General features: G+C 42.8%; 1 protein-coding gene across 1 annotated transcript in view; it reads right to left on the reverse strand.

The window, feature by feature from the left end:
* LOC137438406 (adhesion G protein-coupled receptor B3-like) overlaps positions 1-24572 on the reverse strand; it is a 413438-nt gene that overhangs the window by 266487 nt on the left and 122379 nt on the right. Inside the window, 1 exon segment of the mRNA XM_078767712.1 lies at positions 16714-16878. Within this exon segment, the coding sequence (XP_078623838.1) occupies positions 16714-16878 (165 nt within the window).

Here is a 24572-nt window from a genome sequence, read left to right on the forward strand (position 1 = left end):
GAGGAAAGAGAGCAGTGCAAGGAGAGTGAGGAAGAGAGTTTTTGACAAAGATAGCCACCCCACCACCAGGCCGAGGCTCAGGTCTATCATACCGGAGGAGGGAGTAACCAGGAAGAGATATTAAGGAATCAGAGACATCTTGAAGGAGGAAAGTCTCTGTTAAGCAGATCAAGTCTGGATTGTCAGAAGCAACCTGTATGGAGAGATCAGTCAGGTTTGAGCGAAGGCCCCGGATGTTTGAGGTCCATACCGTTAATGAAGAGAGAGGGGGAGCATCGGGTACAGGACAGGGGAGGGGAGGAGTAGGGTAAGATGAAGGATGAGAGGGGGAGGTAGGGAGAGCAGTTGATAGTGTTTCAGATGTTGCAGAAGAGTTCCAAGAAAGGGAAGGATGAGGAGGATGAAAGGTTTGCTGGTGAAGGGATGCGGCACAGTGAGGGGTTGTTTGAGGGGGGGCAGAGGAAAGTAGAAGGTTTGGGGGGGTGGAGGTATGAGATAGAAGGGAGACGAAGTGGGGAGGAGGCAGCTTGGAGGAGGAGGGGGGAGGAGAGAGAATTGGAGAGGAATGGTATGGGGGGAGAATTGAATGGGAGGGATTGGGGGGGAGTTTTGAAGGGGAGGAGTGAGGGGGGAGTTTAGGAGGGGAGGGGCAAGGGGGGAGTTTTGGAGGGAAGGGGAAAGGGGGGAGATCAGGAGTGGAGGGGCAAGGGGGGGGATTAGGAGGGGAGGGGCAAAGGGGAAGTTTAGGAGGGGAAGGGCAAGGGGGGAGTTCAGGAGTGGAGGGGCAAGGGGGGAGTTTAAGAGTGGAGGGGCAAGGGGGAAGTTTCGGAGTGTAGGTGCAAGGGGGGGGATTTGGATGGGAGGGGCAAGAGGGGAGTTTAGAAAGTGGATGATTAATGAAAGACGAACATTGATAACAAATTGGGTTTGTTGTGATTTTCAAGTTAGCAATCCGGTTCAGGATGATGGAGGAGGGATGGAATGAATGTGAATTTAGACCATGAAGTGAGGGAGACGTATAAGATATTGAATTTCTTTTTTTTGAAGTGGAATGAGTTGGAGAGGAAATTGAGAAAAGCCTTTTAAATAGGAAGAAAAACAGCGTGTTGTAATATACCACTGAATAAAAAACAGAAGGGGAAAGGTTAAACATATTTAAAAATATTTAAACAGAACTATGAACAATCTTATATGCACAAAAATACCAACGGGGGGAGAGCCGAGAGGGACCACCACGAGTCACGTGAACAGGGCAAACGGTGGATGGCAAGGAGATAATGGGGGTGGGGCGAACAGCACACCTGGACAGAAAATACAGGATGAGACAACAGTACACGTGGAGAAAATAAAATAAATGTTTTTGTTTTTTTTTTGTTTTTTTTGGGGGGGGGGGGGGTGGGGATTTAGAACGTTAGACAGTATTATGTTCGGGGTAGAAGGGAAAAAACCAAGAGCCAAGCAAAACACACTTAAGTTAACAAAACACCGACGGGGGTACAACTACAAGGCCACACACAAGGAGCAGAAAACGATTAATTAATTACGAGTTACAGGAAATTCAAACCAAAACTAACTATAATCAAACAATATCACATGGACGATAAAATAACGAATTGAAATTTGACAATCTATCTGGGGAAATGGGGGAGAAACACGTGGTCGAAGAACGAACGAACGAACGAATAAGAATGAATAAACGAATGAGCACAGAGAAGGTAGTCTTTTTTTTTTGTTTTTTTGAGTTGAGATTTACATAAGGAAGTAGGCTTTGGGGTGGAAAGACTGCGAAAACAGAGAACGAAAGTTATTGGATCACAAACGACAGGCGCTGAGAGAAAAACAAAGCCTCAAGGTTGTACTTGTACAGTGTACACTGTACAAGACCTCGAGACGACACGAATTAACGCGATTTTCAATACAGGTATGAAAGATTTGCACCGAAAATCTTTGACGGGACAATATACGTACATACACCATAAAAGAAATACAGTTATAACGAAAATACAAATTGGAACAATGACTTAACTTCGATTTCGATGGAGAGCGTGGAGACCTGCGAAAAAACGAACCGTCGCCAGCAAGACCGGAAACGGAAGTCCAAGTCCAAACGGAAGTCCAAAATACATGTTATGGAATTCCCTGCACTGTATGATGAATTTTCACGGTGTTATGATGTAAAATGTCACAGTCCTATGTTATGGAATTCCCTGTACAGTATGATGAATTTTCAAGGTATTTTCATGGAAAATGTTACATTACCATGTGGAATTTCCTGCACTGTATTATGAATTTTCATGATGTTTTGATGTAAAATGATATAGGCTATTGTTGTGGAATTTCCTGCACTGTATTGTGGATTTTCACGTTTTTATGATGTAAAATGTTACATTCCCATGTTGTGGAATTCCCTGAACTGTATTATGAATTTTCATGATGTTTTGATATAAAATGTTACCTTCCCATGTTGTGGAATACCCTGGACTGTATTATGAATTTTCATGATGTGATATAAAATGTTACCTTCCCATGTTGTGGAATTCCCGAGACTGCATTTTGAATTTTCATGATGTGATATAAAATGTTACCTTCCCATGTTGTGGAATTCCCTGAACTGTATTATCAATTTTCATGATGTGATATAAAATGTTACCTTCCCATGTTGTGGAATTCCCTAGACTGCATTTTGAATTTTCATGATGTGATATACAATGTTACCTTCCCATGTTGTGGAATTCCCTGGACTGTATTATGAATTTTCATGATGTGATATAAAATGTTACCTTCCCATGTTGTGGAATACCCTGGACTGTATTATGAATTTTCATGATGTGATATAAAATGTTACCTTCCCATGTTGTGGAATTCCCTGGAATGTATTATCAATTTTCATGATGTGATATAAAATGTTACCTTCCCATGTTGTGGAATACCCTGGACTGTATTATGAATTTTCATGATGTGATATAAAATGTTACCTTCCCATGTTGTGGAATACCCTGGACTGTATTATGAATTTTCATGATGTGATATAAAATGTTACCTTCCCATGTTGTGGAATTCCCTAGACTGCATTTTGAATTTTCATGATGTGATATACAATGTTACCTTCCCATGTTGTGGAATTCCCTGAACTGTATTATCAATTTTCATGATGTGATATAAAATGTTACCTTCCCATGTTGTGGAATTCCCTAGACTGCATTTTGAATTTTCATGATGTGATATACAATGTTACCTTCCCATGTTGTGGAATTGCCTGCACTGTATTATCAATTTTCATGATGTGATATAAAATGTTACCTTCCCATGTTGTGGAATACCCTGGACTGTATTATGAATTTTCATGATGTGATATAAAATGTTACCTTCCCATGTTGTGGAATTCCCGAGACTGCATTTTGAATTTTCATGATGTGATATAAAATGTTACCTTCCCATGTTGTGGAATTCCCTGAACTGTATTATCAATTTTCATGATGTGATATAAAATGTTACCTTCCCATGTTGTGGAATTCCCTAGACTGCATTTTGAATTTTCATGATGTGATATACAATGTTACCTTCCCATGTTGTGGAATTGCCTGCACTGTATTATCAATTTTCATGATGTGATATAAAATGTTACCTTCCCATGTTGTGGAATTGCCTGCACTGTATTATGAATTTTCATGATGTGATATAAAATGTTACCTTCCCATGTTGTGGAATTCCCTGAACTGTATTATCAATTTTCATGATGTTTTGATATAAAATGTTACCTTCCCATGTTGTGGAATTCCCTGGACTGCATTTTTAATTTTCATGATGTGATATAAAATGTTACCTTCCCATGTTGTGGAATTCCCTGGACTGCATTTTGAATTTTCATGATGTGATATACAATGTTACCTTCCCATGTTGTGGAATTCCCTGGACTGCATTTTGAATTTTCATGATGTGATATAAAATGTTACCTTCCCATGTTGTGGAATTCCCTGAACTGTATTATGAATTTTCATGATGTTTTGATATAAAATGTTACCTTCCCATGTTGTGGAATTGCCTGCACTGTATTATGAATTTTCATGATGTGATATAAAATGTTACCTTCCCATGTTGTGGAATTCCCTGGACTGCATTTTGAATTTCCATGATGTGATATAAAATGTTACCTTCCCATGTTGTGGAATTGCCTGCACTGTATTATGAATTTTCATGATGTGATATAAAATGTTACCTTCCCATGTTGTGGAATTCCCTGGACTGCATTTTTAATTTTCATGATGTGATATAAAATGTTACCTTCCCATGTTGTGGAATTCCCTGGACTGCATTTTGAATTTTCATGATGTGATATAAAATGTTACCTTCCCATGTTGTGGAATTGCCTGCACTGTATTATGAATTTTCATGATGTGATATAAAATGTTATCTTCCCATGTTGTGGAATTCCCTGGACTGCATTTTGAATTTTCATGATGTGATATAAAATGTTACCTTCCCATGTTGTGGAATTGCCTGCACTGTATTTTGAATTTTCATGATGTGATATAAAATGTTACCTTCCCATGTTGTGGAATTGCTGGCACTGTATTATGAATTTTCATGATGTGATATAAAATGTTACCTTCCCATGTTGTGGAATTGCTGGCACTGTATTATGAATTTTCATGATGTGATATAAAATGTTACCTTCCCATGTTGTGGAATTCCCTGGACTGCATTTTGAATTTTCATGATGTGATATAAAATGTTACCTTCCCATGTTGTGGAATTGCCTGCACTGTATTATGAATTTTCATGATGTGATATAAAATGTTATCTTCCCATGTTGTGGAATTCCCTGGACTGCATTTTGAATTTTCATGATGTGATATAAAATGTTACCTTCCCATGTTGTGGAATTGCCTGCACTGTATTATGAATTTTCATGATGTGATATAAAATGTTACCTTCCCATGTTGTGGAATTCCCTGGACTGCATTTTGAATTTTCATGATGTGATATAAAATGTTACCTTCCCATGTTGTGGAATTCCCTGGACTGCATTTTGAATTTTCATGATGTGATATAAAATGTTACCTTCCCATGTTGTGGAATTGCCTGCACTGTATTATGAATTTTCATGATGTGATATAAAATATTACCTTCCCATGTTGTGGAATTCCCTGGACTGCATTTTGAATTTTCATGATGTGATATAAAATGTTACCTTCCCATGTTGTGGAATTGCCTGCACTGTATTTTGAATTTTCATGATGTGATATAAAATGTTACCTTCCCATGTTGTGGAATTGCTGGCACTGTATTATGAATTTTCATGATGTGATATAAAATGTTACCTTCCCATGTTGTGGAATTCCCTGGACTGCATTTTTAATTTTCATGATGTGATATAAAATGTTACCTTCCCATGTTGTGGAATTCCCTGGACTGCATTTTTAATTTTCATGATGTGATATAAAATGTTACCTTCCCATGTTGTGGAATACCCTGGACTGCATTTAGAATTTTCATGATGTGATATAAAATGTTACCTTCCCATGTTGTGGAATTGCCTGCACTGTATTATGAATTTTCATGATGTGATATAAAATGTTACCTTCCCATGTTGTGGAATTCCCTGGACTGCATTTTGAATTTTCATGATGTGATATACAATGTTACCTTCCCATGTTGTGGAATTCCCTGGACTGCATTTTGAATTTTCATGATGTGATATAAAATGTTACCTTCCCATGTTGTGGAATTGCCTGCACTGTATTATGAATTTTCATGATGTGATATAAAATGTTACCTTCCCATGTTGTGGAATTCCCTGGACTGCATTTTGAATTTTCATGATGTGATATACAATGTTACCTTCCCATGTTGTGGAATTCCCTGGACTGCATTTTGAATTTTCATGATGTGATATACAATGTTACCTTCCCATGTTGTGGAATTCCCTGGACTGCATTTTGAATTTTCATGATGTGATATAAAATGTTACCTTCCCATGTTGTGGAATTCCCTGGACTGCATTTTGAATTTTCATGATGTGATATAAAATGTTACCTTCCCATGTTGTGGAATTGCCTGCACTGTATTATGAGTGTTGCATTCCCATGTTGTGGAATTGCCTGCACTGTATTGTACATTTTCATGGTGTTATGATATAAAATGTCGCATTCCCATGTTGTGGAATTTCCCACACTGTATTACGAGTGCTGCATTCCCATGTTGTGGAATTTCCTGCACTGTATTGTACATTTTCATGGTGTTATGATATAAAATGTCGCATTCCCATTTTGTGGAATTGCCCGCACTGTATTATGAGTGTTGCATTCCCATGTTGTGGAATTGCCTGCACTGTATTGTACATTTTCATGGTGTTATGATATAAAATGTCGCATTCCCATGTTGTGGAATTTCCCACACTGTATTACGAGTGCTGCATTCCCATGTTGTGGAATTTCCTGCACTGTATTACGAGTGCTGCATTCCCATGTTGTGGAATTTCCCACACTGTATTACGAGTGCTGCATTCCCATGTTGTGGAATTTCCTGCACTGTATTGTACATTTTCATGGTGTTATGATATAAAATGTCGCATTCCCATGCTATGGAATTGCCTGCACTGTATTGTACATTTTCATGGTGTTATGATATAAAATGTCGCATTCCCATGTTGTGGAATTTCCCACACTGTATTACGAGTGCTGCATTCCCATGTTGTGGAATTTCCTGCACTGTATTGTACATTTTCATGGTGTTATGATATAAAATGTCGCATTCCCATGCTATGGAATTGCCTGCACTGTATTGTACATTTTCATGGTGTTATGATATAAAATGTCGCATTCCCATGTTGTGGAATTTCCCACACTGTATTACGAGGGCTGCATTCCCATGTTGTGGAATTTCCTGGACTGCATTTTGAATTTTCATGATGTGATATAAAATGTTACCTTCTCATGTTGTGGAATTGCCTGCACTGTATTATGAATTTTCATGATGTGATATAAAATGTTACCTTCCCATGTTGTGGAATTCCCTGGACTGCATTTTGAATTTTCATGATGTGATATAAAATGTTACCTTCCCATGTTGTGGAATTCCCTGGACTGCATTTTTAATTTTCATGATGTGATATAAAATGTTACCTTCCCATGTTGTGGAATTCCCTGCACTGCATTTTGAATTTTCATGATGTGATATAAAATGTCGCATTCCCATGTTGTGGAATTTCCCACACTGTATTATGAGTGCTGCATTCCGATGTTGTGGAATTTCCTGCACTGTATTGTACATTTTCATGGTGTTATGATATAAAATGCCGCATTCCCATGCTATGGAATTGCCTGCACTGTATTGTACATTTTCATGGTGTTATGATATAAAATGTCATAGTTCCATGCTTTGGAATTGCACCGTGTTGTATTGTGCATTTTCCTCGTGCTTTGCTGTGCAATCCCATGTGCCGTGCGTGCTGTGAACTTTCACGGGTGGTGAAGTGAAATGTAATTGCACCATGTTGTGGACTTGCACTGTATTGTACTGTGTGGATTTTCACGGAACTATGATGCAAGATGCCATAGCATCACGTGGTGGAATTGCACCTTGTGGTTATATACTCCCAACAGCAGCAGGAAGAAAGCATTCGAGCAGAACGAACCCAAAATATCCAACCATTAATAAAATGCCAATTTAGTTTCTGTTGTGAGCAGCACGTTTCACAATTAATTTCCTGCTCCCAGAGGTCTAACCAAATAAATTCATGTCAGGTGTGCTGTTAATTCAATATAGCACCAACCTGTTCTGGAATGAACATCACACCTGCGGTGATTAAAGAAGTCACATCCCTGCAGATGCTGGTTCATCGTTATATTGCACAATTGGAGTGCAAGAATTATGCACAAAAGAGAAATGATGTCTGCCGCATGTTTATGATACAAATCTGTTCCATACTATCTTTACAGGCCGCATGGTACTCTGTCATAAAGTACACCTTCTGTCAGAGAGGTTGTTACGCCCTTACGAGCTCCAACTCTCTTGTTGCTCCACGTTGCCTTTTTAAAGAGAGATATTGGTCATTAGAGGTCATTTTTTTGGCCCAGGTAAATATTTATACCTTGACTACCACCAAGAAGGTCAAACCCCTCCGCCATACTCTCGCTCACACCCAAATCACATGAGGGTGGTTCACATTTATGCTGAACTTTTGTTTATAAAAGACAATCATGCATTCTGATTCTGATGTAGCATAATCTGTCACAGAGCGTTGGTGCTGCCATTGCCTTCCCAGTAGAGTTATGATAGGAATTTGGAAGTTGTGCAGGATGTCGGTGTTAGCTCGCCCACTCTTCACGAAGGACACCGTGGGATCTTTAACGTCCACCAACTAAGGTCGGGAGACGGGTCGCCCAGTTTGACGTCCATACGAGGGATGGCAAACAAATTGATGGATCTCCCTACCTGTGAAACACCGGGATGACAGTCTTTTCGCTGGATCGAGATTCTAACCCAGGCTAGACAGCTTAGAGGAGAGGGTGCGTACCTCCAGGCCATCCTGGCAGCCCGAGATATGCACCTAAATGAGTAATTCTTCAGGGAATTTGCCTTTAGTAGTGTTGGTCAACGATACCAGTAACCACGTGCTTCCCGCTTTAATGCACATGCTGAAAATCAAGATGGCGGCAAGTGGGACAACAGAGGGTGGAGTGGCAGACAACTATGAAATTTCTCGTTTGTGAAAACATCAAGCCTGTCGAGACGTACGGACGATGCTGCACAGCATGGTGATCAAAGGCATCCATATTAAAGAGCAGCGAGGGGCCAAGAAGTGTGAAATTAACAATGGAATCCTGCTCTGGCACGTCTTTAGGAATTGCACACTGAAGGCCAATCTCTCTCCATGCTGATGGTCCATTGGCCTCCAAAAGCTGTAGAATGCCTTGGAATGCCATGTAATTGTTTTTGCACATTTCGGCAATCTTAGTTACAAGTACAAACAAAAGTACAGGCCAAATGTTAAGCACCCTCCTAACTATCAAAAGAGCTCTTTATATACCTCTGTTACGTACTTTATCCGATGAGGATGGATCACCTTGGATACTGCAGACCACTGGATCTGTCAATGTTAATCTCAATATAACAATAACTTTACGGGTGAATGCATTGAGCCCTTCGTCCATTAATACCAAATGAGATATTAGAGAGAAATATGGGAGAGCAAGTGTGGGGAAAATGGCGATCTTGAGTAATTCAGGCCTTAATGTTATCCTTAGACAGTGACCTTTGTCCACAGAGTGGAATATTCAACCGGTTAATAAGACATGCATAGTTTGTTAATTTATTTTCCCACCGAATGAAATTCTGAGTGGAGATTTTAAATAGGAGAACCATCATGGCTTTGATGATCCCTCAATCTATGTGCCGAATTTGCGTTTGAGAATCGATGGAATAATGTCGGCCCACCACGCTTCTTCGACTGCCTGCTGTCATGGCGAGCAAAAGGATGAGGGGAAAACGGTCCTCTTGCTTTGGCAATTTGTGAGATGACTTTGCAAATGGTAACGAGGCAAATCCCGGTGATTTAAGACCCAATCTTATACAGGCCCAGGAGACCGGAAGAGAGCTTGCAACACCAAATCAAGGCGTTTGAAGTAATTGTCACAACTCACAAGTAGATTGCCTTTGTAGGTAACCCTGTGCACATATTACTGGGGATTTCCCTTTGATTCCATGTCCTGGGTTTTGGATTGATTCATCATGTGCACATCAATAAGACAAGATGCTTGCACGACACGAGAAGATCCTGTGCGGTTGAGCAAGCGGGACGAGAGGATCGAAGAGCCAGGTGAGCCGGTACACGGTGTTTGTCGTGACGAAAGGCTCAGGACCCTAACAACTCGGTTAGGGTTAGGGTTGTTAGGGTTAGGATTGTTAGGGTTAGGGTTGTTAGGGTTAGGGTTGTTAGGGTTAGGGTTGTTAGGGTTAGGGTTGTTAGGGTTAGGGTTGTTAGGGTTAGGGTTGTTAGGGTTAGGGTTGTTAGGGTTGGCGTTGTTAGGGTTGTTAGGGTTAGGGTTGTTAGGGTTAGGGTTATGGTTAGGGTTGTTAGGGTTAGAGTTAGGGTTGTTAGGGTTAGGGTTGTTAGGGTTAGGTCATGCCAACCAAATCTAATTAATTTCGAAACTCGGGATGAAGTGTTCATCACCAACATGCTTTTCCAAACATTCTGCTGTGCAGGAGCTACTCCCGCAGGGTGCATCAGAAAGGTGTAAATGATGACGCTGATTGGATGGCTTATTGTTTTATGAAAAAACAAAAACAAAGTTCCATTAATGTCTGGAACAGTAATGAAGGTTAATCTTGTTTCCAAAACTCCAATATCTCCCTATGAGATCCATGTCTACAGGAAAGCTTCCATATCAACCATAACCACAGCACACTATTGCTCAAACACTGCAATCTCACTCCATGGTATTTTTACCTCCGCCATCGAAGGTGCGTGGACGCAGGTGGAGGCTACGTATTCATTCCTGTCTGTTTGTTATGATGAAAAATTTCAATTTACTTCATTTTTTTCATATGTTTTTCATATTTCAAATTTCAGACATCGGTCCGTCTCCAATGTTTGTTTGTTTTTTTCTCTGTGAGCGCAATAACTCACGAATACTTTTAGCTATCTTCTTCAAACTTTACTAGAGGATTGTGAAGGAAAATAAAGTGAGGCTCTCAATGTGATTTGACTATATATGTCAAAGGTCAAGGTGACAGTGACGTCATCTGCATAAAACACATTTTGGGCTGTATCGCGCTTAATATTTGGTGCAGCGAGACACGTGGTCGGCAAAGAAAATTGAACATTTGAGGATAAATCTATTTCATTGATAGAAATCGTTCCTGAGTCACTGGTGGGAAAGATGTCGTCAAAATGACTCCATGTTCAAAGGTCAAGGTTCACTCAATTTTCATCATACCTGTCAGGCCTGACGCCTTCTTGTCCGCCTGTCTGTTTGTTTATTTGTTTGTGAGCAGGATATCTCAAAAAGTTATTGACGCATTCGGACGAAACGTGGTGGGCAGTTTGGGCGTGTGATAAGGAAGGTTTTCTTCGATGCTGGTGAAGATCTGGATACTACGATTTTGAAGTGATTTTCCACCATTGAGAGATCGAACCAAAAGTGATAACATACAGCATGGTATTTCAAAAAGTTGTGGATGGATTCGGACGAAACTCGGAGGATGAGTTGGGTAGGAGACAAGAACACGCTGATTATATTTAAGTTCAGGTGCAGTTACAAATCCGCACTACCCATATGTGATAAAAAGCACAAATATTTTCAACAAGGACTATGTCCTCCAAAGCCAGTCGCCGACTGAGCATCCTCCGTCGTGCGAAGTCCTTCCTTGGCACACCTGAGCTCCTCACCACATACAAGGCTTTCATGCGCAGCTCAATGGAATACTGCTCTCCCCTCTGGGCTGGTGCTCCTGCCTCACACCTAGCTCAGCTTCATCCTGTTGAAACCAAAGCGTTCAGAATCATTGGAATCTCCCGCGATGAAGCTGATTCTGGGGGCCTTTCTGGGGGCAGCCAAACAACACTGCCCAACCTTAGAGGCTGTTGAGTATATATACATACATATATACAAGACGCCTAGACTCGGATACTAAGTCTCGGCGTCTTCTAAGAGCGAACACATATAACAAATAATAAAGGGAGCAGGAGACAAGAGGGGGGGAGAGAGAGGGAAGCACAACAACAGTAGAGAAGATCAGGAGATCTGTGGAAGGGAGGGTGTTGGGGCAGGGTACACAGGATAAACAAGATGTACACGACAGGGGATTTCAGGAAAGAAACAGGGAATTTGAAGGAAGGAGATTTTGAGAAAATATCAAGTTTTGGATGGTGGAAGATAAGAGATGGCGGTGAACACCTGTTTTAAAGACCTGGAGGGAGGGGTGGGATTGAAGAGATTGTGGGAGTTTGTTCCAGAGGAAGGAAAAAGAGGAAGGAAGGAGTGAAGGTGAGCAGAGAGTCTTGATTTAGGTAGTTTTGCCAGAAAGGGGTTGCTGGCAGATCTTGTGCATCCTGCAGGAATATTTGGGGGACAGAGCACAGACAGGGCTGGGGGAGCAAGGCTGGAGAGGAGTCAGTAGAAGACAGAAAGACCACCTACCTGCCTGCGGTGAGTGAGTGAAAGGCCCTCAGAGATAGCTTCATTGCGGGAGATTCCAATGATTCTGAAAGCTTTGGTTTCAACAGCGTGAAGCCGAGCTAGGTGTGGGGCAGGAGCACCGGACCAGAGGGGTGAGCAGTATTCCATTGAGCTGCGGATGAAAGCCGTGTATGTGGTGAGGAGCTCAGGTGTGCCAAGGAAGGAGTTCGCACGACGGAGGATGCCCAGTCGCCGATTGGCTTTGGAGGCCAGCTTGGGAATGTGGTTTTCCCATGAAAGATCATGGCAGATAGTGAGACCCAAAAGCCTGAGCGACAGAACGTCTTGAAGAGGAATGTTCAGAAAGTAGATGGGAGGGTTGTACAGTCGGTCTTTTCGGAGAGACATAGTAAGAGTGTGAGATTTGTCAGGATTGAAAGACATGTTCTACTTGTTTGACCAGTCTGTGATTTTGTCCAGGTCTGCAGAGAGTGAGGAGGCTGCAGACTGCCGATCCGAGGGATGAGGAATGGAGCGGCAGAGAGTGGAGTCATCAGCAAAGAGATAGAGAGGATTTTCAAGAGAGTCGGAGGAATCATTAATGAAGACCAGAAAAAGCACAGGGCCCAGAATACTGCCTTGGGGAACTCCAGCCTGAACAGGAAGGGGAGATGAGAGAATTATATTCAGGACCACATGTTGAGTGCGACCGGTGAGGAAGTCCACAAGCCATGCATGGAGGTTTCCATGGATACCATAAGAGGAGAGTTTGGTGAGCAGGGCGGGGTGCCAGACCGTAACGAAGACACGTGATATGTCAAGGGAGACAGCTCTAGTTTCCAGTTTGACATTGAGGACCTCCATCCATTGTTGAGACAGTCAAAGCAGCATGTCCAGAGTAGAGTTACCTGGTCTGAACGCAAATTGATGATCCGAGATCAAGGCATTGGAGAAGAGGAAGGATTTGATGTCAGAAGCAATGATGGATTCCATGATCCATCATTGCTTCGGATATCAAATATCAAATATCAAATATCAAATATACGATGGCACAACTCACAATTAAAGTAAAGTCTGTCGAACAACGAGAACTAATTTTTTTTGGACAAAATCACAAATTATCGCATCGCTGCATCACCTGAATGTTCCTTTGATAAATATTTTTTAGGGACAAAAATTACATTGTCCAGAATGTCAGATGTCCGGATTTACATTTGAATACAGCCTTGGACAGATGCAGGCCAATAAAATCAGAAGTACGTAAATATAACAAACACGAAGTGATTGGATGAGCATTGACCAACCATGGATGCTGAAGCAAAACAAAGTTCACTTCCATTGGCTGTTGATACTAACACGCTTGGGTAAATTACAAATAAACTCGCCACATTAAAGAGCGATTATGAGTGCCCTTAGAAATAGTGTAATAGCGACATTAATCGTTGATAAAACAGATAGATAGGATCTTGGTTAACGGACCCATCTCGGCAATTATCCGGCACTTGCACTGTTATAATCACGGGGAGCTCATGAGGCCTAATAAATGAATGAATAATTCGTCCGTCAGCACGAAATATGACCTTCAGTGATTTGATAATTTCTGCTTTTCAAGGTGCAAAGAAATTTAGCTTTTTTTTTTTCCCTTGGAGAAATCCTGCAATCTTTGAAATAAGTTATCCTGCACCAAACTTGACAAATAGACCCAATTGGACCTCCTGTTGAATATACGCTACTTTTTTTTTTTTTTTTTATGACCGAGGCTAATGATGATATCACTGAATTAAATTCAAAAATTGTGCTGTGGCTGTTTGTGGGTGTGGCCTCGACATCACCCGTTCCTGCCCCTCCCAACGCCAAATCTGAGTCCCCCACCCTCTCCAACTCGCACATCTGAGCCCAAAACCGTGAGACTTGTGTGAGAACTGCGCTGTCTCATCGAGATCCCTCCCCTCTTAGGTGAGCTACTTACCCTGCTTCATTCCCATCGGAGTTAAACCTTTAACCTCCACCCCACTATTCCACCATTTCGTGTTCCCCTGTCCAGACCTTTTCATCCATTCGGCAAAGTCTCCCGTCTGCAGACAATGGTTCCGATTCACCATCAATGTGCACTCGTGAAAGACTTGCTCCAACAGGCAAGCAAAAATAGGATTACAATATTTGATATTCCAAAAAAAGACGACACTCTGGGATCTGCTCAGGCCGATTCAAGCCAGACTTAGAATGGGTCTTCCCTCCGTCCAACCCGACAAGAACGTGGGATTAATGCTTGTGGACATTGGAGAAAAGGAAGAGTTCCCCATGGCATTCTTTGGGGGGACTTTGTTCAAACATTTTCTGCAGTCAGTTATCCCCATCCCCTCCCCCTAACCGTTCTCCTGCCCTCCCTGGCCTGCCAGCGGTCCCCGAGGTTCTCCTGCCCTTCCTGGCCTGCCAGCTGTCCTGCCCCGCTCCTTTTCCGTCACCCCTCCGCCCCCCTCCTAAGGAATGCCGAGTACTCCTGCTAGTAATACAATAATATAATCCACAACTGTGAGTTCTTTATCAGCCCCAATTATTTCCACTGTATTGTGCGGCCGAAGGATGGAGTTTTTTGTCTCAAGTCTTTCAAGAACTGGCTGATCAGGCCCCATGTCCAACTGAAGTCGATTTTGGAAGGGATTAGCAATTTGTACAAGGTCCTGGAGATGTCTCGCCTATTTTTGCTTCATGTCCATCCGAGGGTGAGTACTTTGTGACTCCGCTCATGAATCCGACAGTATATAGTTGGGTCAGGAATCAAACCCAGCAAGGTCAGTGTCCTCTGCCCCATCCATCAAACCATCAAACCTCTGTACCATCCTGTGGGACAGGACAACAATAAAATGTAGGACTAGACTAGAACGGCATTCGGTAGAGAGCATACCTCCTCCAGGCCGAACAGTTTACGTTTTGTATCCCACTGATAGGTCGGATCTTGATCCGGACCTTAACCAAAATGTGAAGAATCACTTTAAAAAATAAATCTCGCATCAAGATCCGGATTTGGATCTTCACCAAAATCGAATCAATACTTCCTTCTCACATTCCCAACTTGTCCACCAACTTTCATCTGAATCCGTCCACACCATTTTGAGATATCGTGTTATAGATCGTTTTTGGCGTGATCTCTCAATGGTGATGAATCATTAAAAAAATATATAGCATCAGGATTCAGGTCCGGATTTTCACCAAAATCTAATAAATTCGTCCTTGTCACACATCCAACGTGTCCACCAAATTTCGTCTGAATCCGTCCACATTATTTTCAGATATCCTACTCACGGCCAAACAGACAGACAGGGGTGAAAACATAACCTCGGTCCACCGTTGGTGGTGGAGGTAATAATATATATAATATTAGAGTGAAATATAATATCCCATGTACAGAAAGAGCTTTTGTATGAGAAAGCACCATGAATGAGACTTTAGAATCCCCCTGCCAGGAAGCAATGAACTGTCCCTGACATACAGCTCCGGCTTTCTTTTGTAATTGATGGATAAAAATATCTTCCTCCCTGGAAGGTCTCTTTCTCTTATCATTACACACATGATTGTCCAGCTCTGCCCGGCTCCAACATGCTGAGTCTTTAATGGCTATTACCGCAAATTGTCAGATATCATTACCTAAGCCCATCCGATAGTCTAACAGCGGCGTAGCCGGGCTTGTTTGATACCTTAGTTGAAAAGGACAGTATGACCTGGTGGGGATACCACATACCAGTTAGCAACTAATGTTAGTATTTAAAAAAAAATTCAATAAATTCCACATTCCTGTGCCACCTTCAGTCGAGCGTCAGGAATGGACAACAGGTTCGTGAATGACTTGGACAAAAAACGTACCCAGTCTGAATGTTGCTTTATCCAGTCAATGGCGAAACTGTAAATGAGGAATCCGCGAATGTCACGGATGGAAACCCTTACGTCATTTCCTCATTCTGCTTTAAACTCAATATCTCTATATTTTTTATGCCAAACAGCATCATTTCAATCACAAACTAATATTATAATATCAATATATCAAAATATAATGTTAAATAACGATTGTATTGAGACATTATCAAACCAGCGAACCGTTATAATCTGTTCACTTCCGGATTCGGGAGCACGATCCGTGTCGATCACATTTCAAAATCATAATTGCATCGAGGTATTTATGAAACCTCCAACCTACCTTAGGACACCTGCTGGGACCCCAAAATGTTCCACAGAAGGTTATTATATTTCATTTTAGCAAAATATTGAACTGTAATATGTACTAAACACGTTCCCCTGTCATGTGACCATATCCTCAGCTATGATTGGTGGACGTTTGTAAGGGACATGCATACATACATATGGACAGACAAAGTCTTAACAGTTTTAGCTCCTACACGAGCCTCGATCTTGTATACAAAAATATATATTAAAAATAAAAAATAAAAAACTTAAAAACTGAGTCTGGGAGATGATAATGTATTTCATGGTACTGTAATAATCAATTGTGGTTTAACCAATAGTGAGTGAGACAACCCAGAGTACTTTAAAAAAACTTTTCATATCAGGTACAAGGCACGGACGGTCCACGTACTGGGGCACAGTGCGATGTTGCAGGATCTCGTTTGGCGGTCGTACCCATCACAGGGCTGCCCACCATGTACGGGGTGTGCGCAGGAGCGACTTCGGTCACGGAATCCACGACCGCACGTAGTGGAGCACAAGCTCCATGGGCTCCACTCCTCCCACACACCGTGCACTGCGGGAAGGTGAGCATGGGGTTAGCGCAGGTAACGGTCTGACTAAGAACAATTAGTTCCATGTTCTCGTGATCGATGATGATCAGAGTTTGAAACAATTTATTGGATTGCTGAATACTTTCTGATCAAAGATGGAGATTTGCTATTCGGAGTTTATTTGTAGCAAAAGCAATACTGTTCTCCAGCCTCGAGTAAGGATTTTGTCTCGATGTGACAAGTCAAAAATGATGTGATAAAAGGTAAGAAAATCATCAATTGATGTACAATTGTCAGCACAAAAGGTTTGGAGTACAATATCGGAACCACGACAAATACCACAAAACAAAAGTCTCATCTGTTCAAATGTAAGATGCATGAAATGCTGGAAAACCGTTCATATTTAAATGGCATAAGCGCTTAGACATGAAACGTTGTGCCAGTCTCTTCGAGCTACAGACACGTGAAAAAGTAAGTGCACCCCATGTAAAGTTTTGACTTTTTCAACATATTTCAACATACAGCTATTTGATCTTCATTTCAACAATATTCATAGATAAAGGTGATATTGTAGCGACCCATGGGTCCCCCAAGCAAGACCAGCATCAGAATCTCCTTGCTCCAGCCGGTGACGTCACCGGCGGGGATCCGCGGCGCCAGAGTGGCTGGTCACGTGACCACCAAAACGTGCCGCGCGTGCGGGTATAATCAGCTACACCTGTCGATCACGTGACCACCGAAGCACGCCTCGCTTGAGAGGCGTGGCTTTCGGTTTCGGTTTCGGTTTCTGGTTGTGCTTTATAATGCAGCCCGATAAACGGGCTTTACAGTGTTCCCGAGTTGGTTTTGAGAATAAATATCTTCTCGGACAAGTTTGTGTCCTGCCCGTCATTTCGTCCGTATCAAGCAAGAGCTCCGGCCCTTCACTGGTGACCCCAAATTTGAACACGCAACCCCGACTGCCCCCGCACGGATGCGGGGGCTGCGAACGGACACGGCAAGCACGCCCTAGCCAGGGAAGCCACCTAAGCTGGTGACGCCGGCTTCTCCCGCACGGCTTCGGGCGCAGTTTCGAATGCGGTTTTGAAATGCCGGAGTTTCGGAAACAACGACGGCCATGATGATGAGGTTCGCGCACCGCACTCGGCTCCTCCTCTACGACCGGAGGGGCGAAGCTATTCTAAGACCCTCCGAAGGCACGGCTGCTTCGTCACCTTCGCGCGCACTGACGTTGGCAGAACGGCTGCTTCGTCACCTTCGCGCGCACTGACGTTCGCGGCACGGCCGCTTCGTCACCCTCGCGCACCTACAACTACAACCGAAACTACTTCTCCAGCCCCGCATCCTCAGGAGGCCCGCGAGGAACCTCGGCAGCCTCCCCCGAGGCCTGGACCAGCCCTTCGGTTGGCTCACCCACTTTTCGCGTGCACCGCTCGAGCCTTCTCGGCACTGCCCCCGCGCACTGCAACCTCGGGAGGCCCGCGAGGAACCTCGGCAGCCTCCCCCGAGGACTTGCCCGGCCCCTCGGCCGCGCCCCGTCCACTGCATCCCCCGAGGCCTTGACGAGCCCCGCATCCTCGGGAGGCACGCGAGGAACCTCGGCAGCCTCCCCCGAGGCCTGGACCAGCCCCTCGGTTGGCTCACCCGCTTTTCGCGTGCACCGCTCGAGCCTTCTCGGCACTGCCCCCGCGCACCGCAACCTCGGGAGGCCCGCGAGGAACCTCGGCAGCCTCCCCCGAGGACTTGCCCGGCCCCTCGGCCGCCCCCCGTCCACTGCATCCCCCGAGGCCTTGACCAGCCCCGCATCATCGGGAGGCCCGCGAGGAACCTCGGCAGCCTCCCCCGAGGACTTGCCCGGCCCCTCGGCCGCCCCCCCTGCCTGCACACCCCCCGTCTGACCACCCGCCACCACACCGGACCCCCCCACCCCCCCCCCGCGACTGGCCAGGGGTCGTTTCGGTCGGGTCATCCGGACCCCCCTCAGGTTGACCTCCCTGGACCAAGTCCATTCTGGGGGGGTGTGTGTAGCGACCCATGGGTCCCCCAAGCCAGACCAGCATCAGAATCTCCTTGCTCCAGCCGGTGACGTCACCGGCGGGGATCCGCGGCGCCAGAGTGGCTGGTCACGTGACCACCAAAGCGTGCCGCGCGTGCGGGTATAATCAGCTACACCTGTCGATCACGTGACCACCGAAGCACGCCTCGCTTGAGAGGCGTGGCTTTCGGTTTCGGTTTGTGGTTGTGCTTTATAATGCAGCCCGATAAACGGGCTTTACAGTGTTCCCGAGTTGGTTTTGAGAATAAATATCTTCTCGGACGAGTTTGTGTCCTGCTCGTCATTTCGTCCGTATCAAGCAAGAGCCCCGGCTCTTCAATATAATATAACAAATATCATGAAACATTTACATTTTGTAGTACATTGTATAATTTAAATAACCATAAATGCAAATTTCGCATGTGGAAAAAGTAAGTACACCCTTGGCTCTAATAGGTGGTATTGCCCCCTTTGGCAGAAACAACCTCAAGTAGGCGTTTCTTATAACTGTCTACCAGTCTCTGACATCGACTGGGAGAAATTTTTGCCCACTCCTCCATGCAGAATTCTTTCAGCTGTGTGATGTTTGAGGGGTTTCTTGCATACACAGCTCGTTTCAAATCCCCCCACAACATCTCGATGGGATTTAGATCCGGGCTTTGACTTGGCCATTCCAGAACCCTCCATTTCTTTCTTTTCAGCCATTCCTTGGTGGATTTACTGGTATGTTTAGGGTCATTGTCTTGTTGCAAGGTCCAACTTCGGTTGAGCTTCAACTTTCCGACAGATGGCCTCACATTATCCTCAAGCACCCTCGGGTACAATGAAGAATTCATAGTGGATTATATGATGGTGAGCTGCCCAGGCCCTGATGCAGCAAAGCTGCCCCAAACCATAATATTTGCACCACCATGCTTTACAGTTGGTATCAGGTTCTTGTGGTCAAATGCTGTCTTTGGTTTTCGCCAAACATGTCTTCTGGTACTGTGGCCAAATAGCTCTACCTTTGACTCATCTGTCCAGACCACATTGTTCCAAATGTGCTGGTCTTTGCCTAGGTGTTCATTGGAAAATTTTAGTCTTGCCCTGATGTTCTTTCTGGACAGCAAATGTTTCCTCCTGGCACACCTCCCATGTCGATCAAATTTGTGCAGCCTCTTTCTAATGGTAGACTCGTGCACTTTGACAACGGTGGCAAGAGCTACCCATAGGTCCCGTGATGACATTCTGGGGTTCTTAGAGACTTCTTTCAGCATTTGCGGTCTGCTCTCGGGGTGAACTTGCTGGGGCGGCCTGGCCTGAGCAAGTTGGCAGTTGTTTGGAATCTTCTCCACTTGTCGATGATCTTCCGGACAGTCGAATGATTGATTTCAAATTGTTTGGAGATCTTTTTAAATATCTTCCCAGACTCGTAGGCATCTATAACCTTCTTTCTGAAGGCCTTGGAGAGCTCTTTTGATCTAGGCATGGTGACGCCACACACTTCAACAACAAAGAGCAAACCAAACTAAATGTCTGAGGTTTAAATAAGACAGGTTCCTCCAAGATCCTCTCTAACGATGTTCTAATCATTTGCACCTGAGCTGGTGCACCTGATTCTAATTTTAGGTATTTGAAGTAGTGATAAATGTAGGGGTGTACTTACTTTTTCCACATGCGAAATTTGCATTTATGTTTATTTAAATTATACAATGGACAACAAAATGTAAACGTTTCATGATATTTGTTATATCATATCACCTTTATCTATGAATATTGTTGAAATGAAGATCAAATAGCTGTATGTTGAAATACGTTGAAAAAGTCAAAACTTTACATGGGGTGTACTTACTTTTTCACGTGACTGTTGCTCGAAGAGACTGGCACAACGTTTCATGTCTAAGCGCTTATGCCATTTGAATATGAACGGTTTTCCAGCATTTCATGCATCTTACATTTGAGCAGATGAGACTTTGGTTTTGTGGTATTTGTCATGGTTCCTATATTGTACTCCAAACCTTTTGTGCTGACAATTGTACATCAATTGATGATTTTCTTACCTTTTATCACATCATTTTTGACTTGTCACATCGAGACAAAATCCTTACTCGAGGCTGGAGAACAGTATTGCTTTTGCTACAAATAAACTTCGAATAGCAAATCTCCATCTTTGACCAGAAAGTATTCAGCAATCCAATAAATTGTTTCAAACTCTGATCATCATCGATTACGAGAACATGGAACTAATATTGTTCACAAACACTGTTCGAGCTGGAAGTTCGCAGCATCATCATCACACAAAAATACGCAATTTGGGGGTCAATTTGGGGTCTGCGGTCGATGCATTCCGTCGCTACTCATCCAATCTCAACCAAACTTCACAGGAGAACTAAGGGTCAAAAGATAAAGGTTGAAAAAGCTTAATAACACCATAAATACAAAATAACAACATTGATAATACTATTATCACATGTCCGTTCTCCGACACGCGAAGAGGAAGCAGGAACTCGAGCTTTATTGAAGTGGTTACTGCTCTTGAAAAAATATAATAAATTATACCATTGGAAAGCTGTTAATTGATTTATTTGGAACATAAAATTGTGTCTGTTTAATGATAAAGATGCCTGTTTCAAAAGCGCGTCTTTTGCAGATTAAAGAAGAAGAAGATCCACTGCAGCAAAAAAAAATCCTCTCCACTGCAGCAAAAAAAAATCCTCTCCACTGCATCAAAAGTTTAAGTATTTTTCCATTCGTGTGTTTGTCAAATTTCCACTCGTTATTTTATTGTGTACGGTATGTGTTATTGTGTGTTCTAGTTAGTTTTGGTTTGAAATTAGTGTAACTTGTATGTTGTGTTTGTGTGCTTCCCCCTCTCTCCCCATCTTGTCAACCGCTCCCCTTATTATATGTTTTATGTGTCTGTTTGATTTTTTTGTGATTAATGTTAGCTCTTACACGAGCCTCGATCTTGTATACAAAAAAAAAAAAAAAAAAAAGATGAGGAAGAAGAAGAAGCTAGACTTAAACCTTTCATGCAGCGGTTCCTGCTGTCATAGAATAATAAAAATGGTACCCTTGGAAAGCAAATGATTAATTTACTTGGGACAAAGATCTGTGTCCGTTTAATCGTAGAGATACCTGTTTTTAAAATAATAGGCGAATCCATATTATAAAAGGAGTCGTGTCTGTCTGCTTGTCGTGTTATAACTTGAGAACGGATTACCGGATTTCAATAAATCCAACTACGGTGGATTCATGGAACTCCTGGAAAGGTTTGTGATGCAAATAAACAAATAAATAAGTAAATAAAGGTCAGTTCGTGTGTGTATGTACATGTGCACACGTGCCGAAACTGCAAACGCCAACTTGCGACGCTGATTATATCACCGCATGGAGGACAAGGATCTCCCTGGAATCCTCTTTTGTTCAAGCCATAGATTAGCCATCGCAGCAAAGATTGGTATTCCCATCAGCGAAGCGACTCGTCTTACATTCTAGTAATAACAATGAATAATAACATGAACCAGCCCTTGGTGACTCCCTCACTCCCTCAGAGAGCACGGGAGTCTGGGAAGTAAAATCCCCCATTTTGCATTTGAATTGCCATTCCCTTTTGTCCAAAAGCCAAACAAGCAATCAACTCGAGTTAGATAGTATCAATGAATCATCCAAACTGTTATCAACAAAATGGTGTACCCACAAGCATTATAGCCAAAAGAGGGGCCAAATCCTCAGATAATTTAGCACTCGGGGATGTTTTGAAAAACGCAATTTTCATCGGAATTTCAATCTGCACGAAACGAAACAAATCGACTCGAACAAGACTAATCACGTTCAACGGGGTTTGCTTAAAGTTTTCAACTGCACGCCATTAATGTCCACGGGTTCCAGTGTGAAGATAATCAATTTTAAGGCAAACACAATCCCCCAATTTTAAACTTCAACTTATTAGTTCAGTCCAATTTTATTTTGTTTAACCGCGTTCCAACATGATGACGTTTTGATTTCAGTAAACCTGCCACCACCTGTTGGAATAAACAGCAAGCGCATCTTGCTAGGAAAATAAATAAATGTGCGTGGAGCGCAAAACCCATAAATTCAGGCGAACAGTCACATTAAGAAGTTTGTTTGTTTTCTTCCGAAAAAGCTTCTTCCATCTGGCATTATATTTCTGTTCTGAAATCTTTATTCAGATTGTGTCTCTGGTCCACAAACTGTTTATTGTAGCATGATAGCGGGCGCATGCAGAGCACACGTGACATCGATTCTGAGCAAGGCACTCGGCAGGTAATGCAGATTATAGGACATAATTAAACTGCTGGAGTCCTCAATTGCACAAGGCCTTTTGTGCTGGTAACAGGAAAGGAGTGCCTCTGATTTGGAAGAATCGTGCAGCATTGAATTTTTATTGATCTATTCATCTGATGAACCGAGCGGATTCTATCCAATCAAGACTCATCAATCGATGACCTTGGGATGATGGGACACGTTCAATTTTCTGTAACTGTGACCTGTCTTATAACCTGTGCTCAGGGAAATGACTTCCAAAGCTGCATGACAACCGTGTGTAACCAAATTGTACAAGATGGTATGCCCAACCTCTTCTCATTGGTGTACCGAGCGTAGCCTTTCATGTGACTTTCCAATACAATTGTGTACCAAGTTGAATGTGCTATTTAAGCTGATGACAACAAAATTTTGATTTCTTTCTTTTCTTTCTTTCATTCTTTCTTTCTTTCTTTCTTTCTTTCTTTCTTTCTTTCTCTTTCTCTTTCTCTTTCTCTTTCTCTATCTCTCTCTCTCTCTCTCTCTCTCTCTCTCTCTCTCTGTCTCTCTCTCTGTCTCTGTCTCTGTCTCTGTCTCTCTCTCTCTCTCTCTCTCTCTCTCTCTCTCTCTCTGTGTGTGTGTGTGTGTGTGTGTGTGTGTGTGTGTGTGTGTGTGTGTGTGTGTGTGTCTGTCTGTCTGTGTCTCTCTGTCTCTCCCTCTCTTCTTTCTCTCTCTACTGTCGTGGCCTTGCATTTTTTTTCAAATAATGCACCATTTCTTCCAGAAAATTGTTGAGATGAAAAAATATTTTGGTATCCCCATATGTATTTCTTTGGTTTGCAGTGGAACAAAACAAAAAAAAACCTGAAAAAGATACTAAATCTCAGCTTATTCCACACAGATATCCTAAAATGGCCCGGAAAATATTATTGGCACCTTTTAGAAGTTGTTAGAAATAATTAGATTTCAAGCAGGTGATTCTCCTTTACTTTGGAATTGAACTCATCTGTGGTGAGTTGCACGCATCACACATTTTTTGCTATCTATCTATGTATCTACCTTTGCAGGTGCCTGCGATATAAGAATCACTCAATCAACCAGTTTTAATAGAGAAAAGGAGTCATTCTGTTGTTTTGTGTCATTGTTTGAACCGCAATGAGCATGGAGAAAAGAAAGAAAACCAGAGAATAGTCTGAGGAGGTCAGACACAAGACTGTAGCCAAGCATGGACAATCTCAAGGCTACAAGTAAATCTCCAGAGACCTGGATGTTCCTGTGTCCACCATACGCAATGTTATCAGGAAGTTTAAGGCCCATGGCACTCTAGCTAACCTCCCTGGAAGTGGCCGCAAGAGAAAACTTGAACGAAGATTGCAGCGAACGATTGCTCGAATGGTGGAGAAAGCACCTCGATCAACTACCAAACAGATTCAAGCT

The sequence above is a fragment of the Myxine glutinosa genome, chromosome 13, assembly GCF_964187855.1.
Source record: "Myxine glutinosa chromosome 13, kmMyxGlut1.1, whole genome shotgun sequence".
Lineage (NCBI taxonomy): Eukaryota > Metazoa > Chordata > Myxini > Myxiniformes > Myxinidae > Myxine > Myxine glutinosa.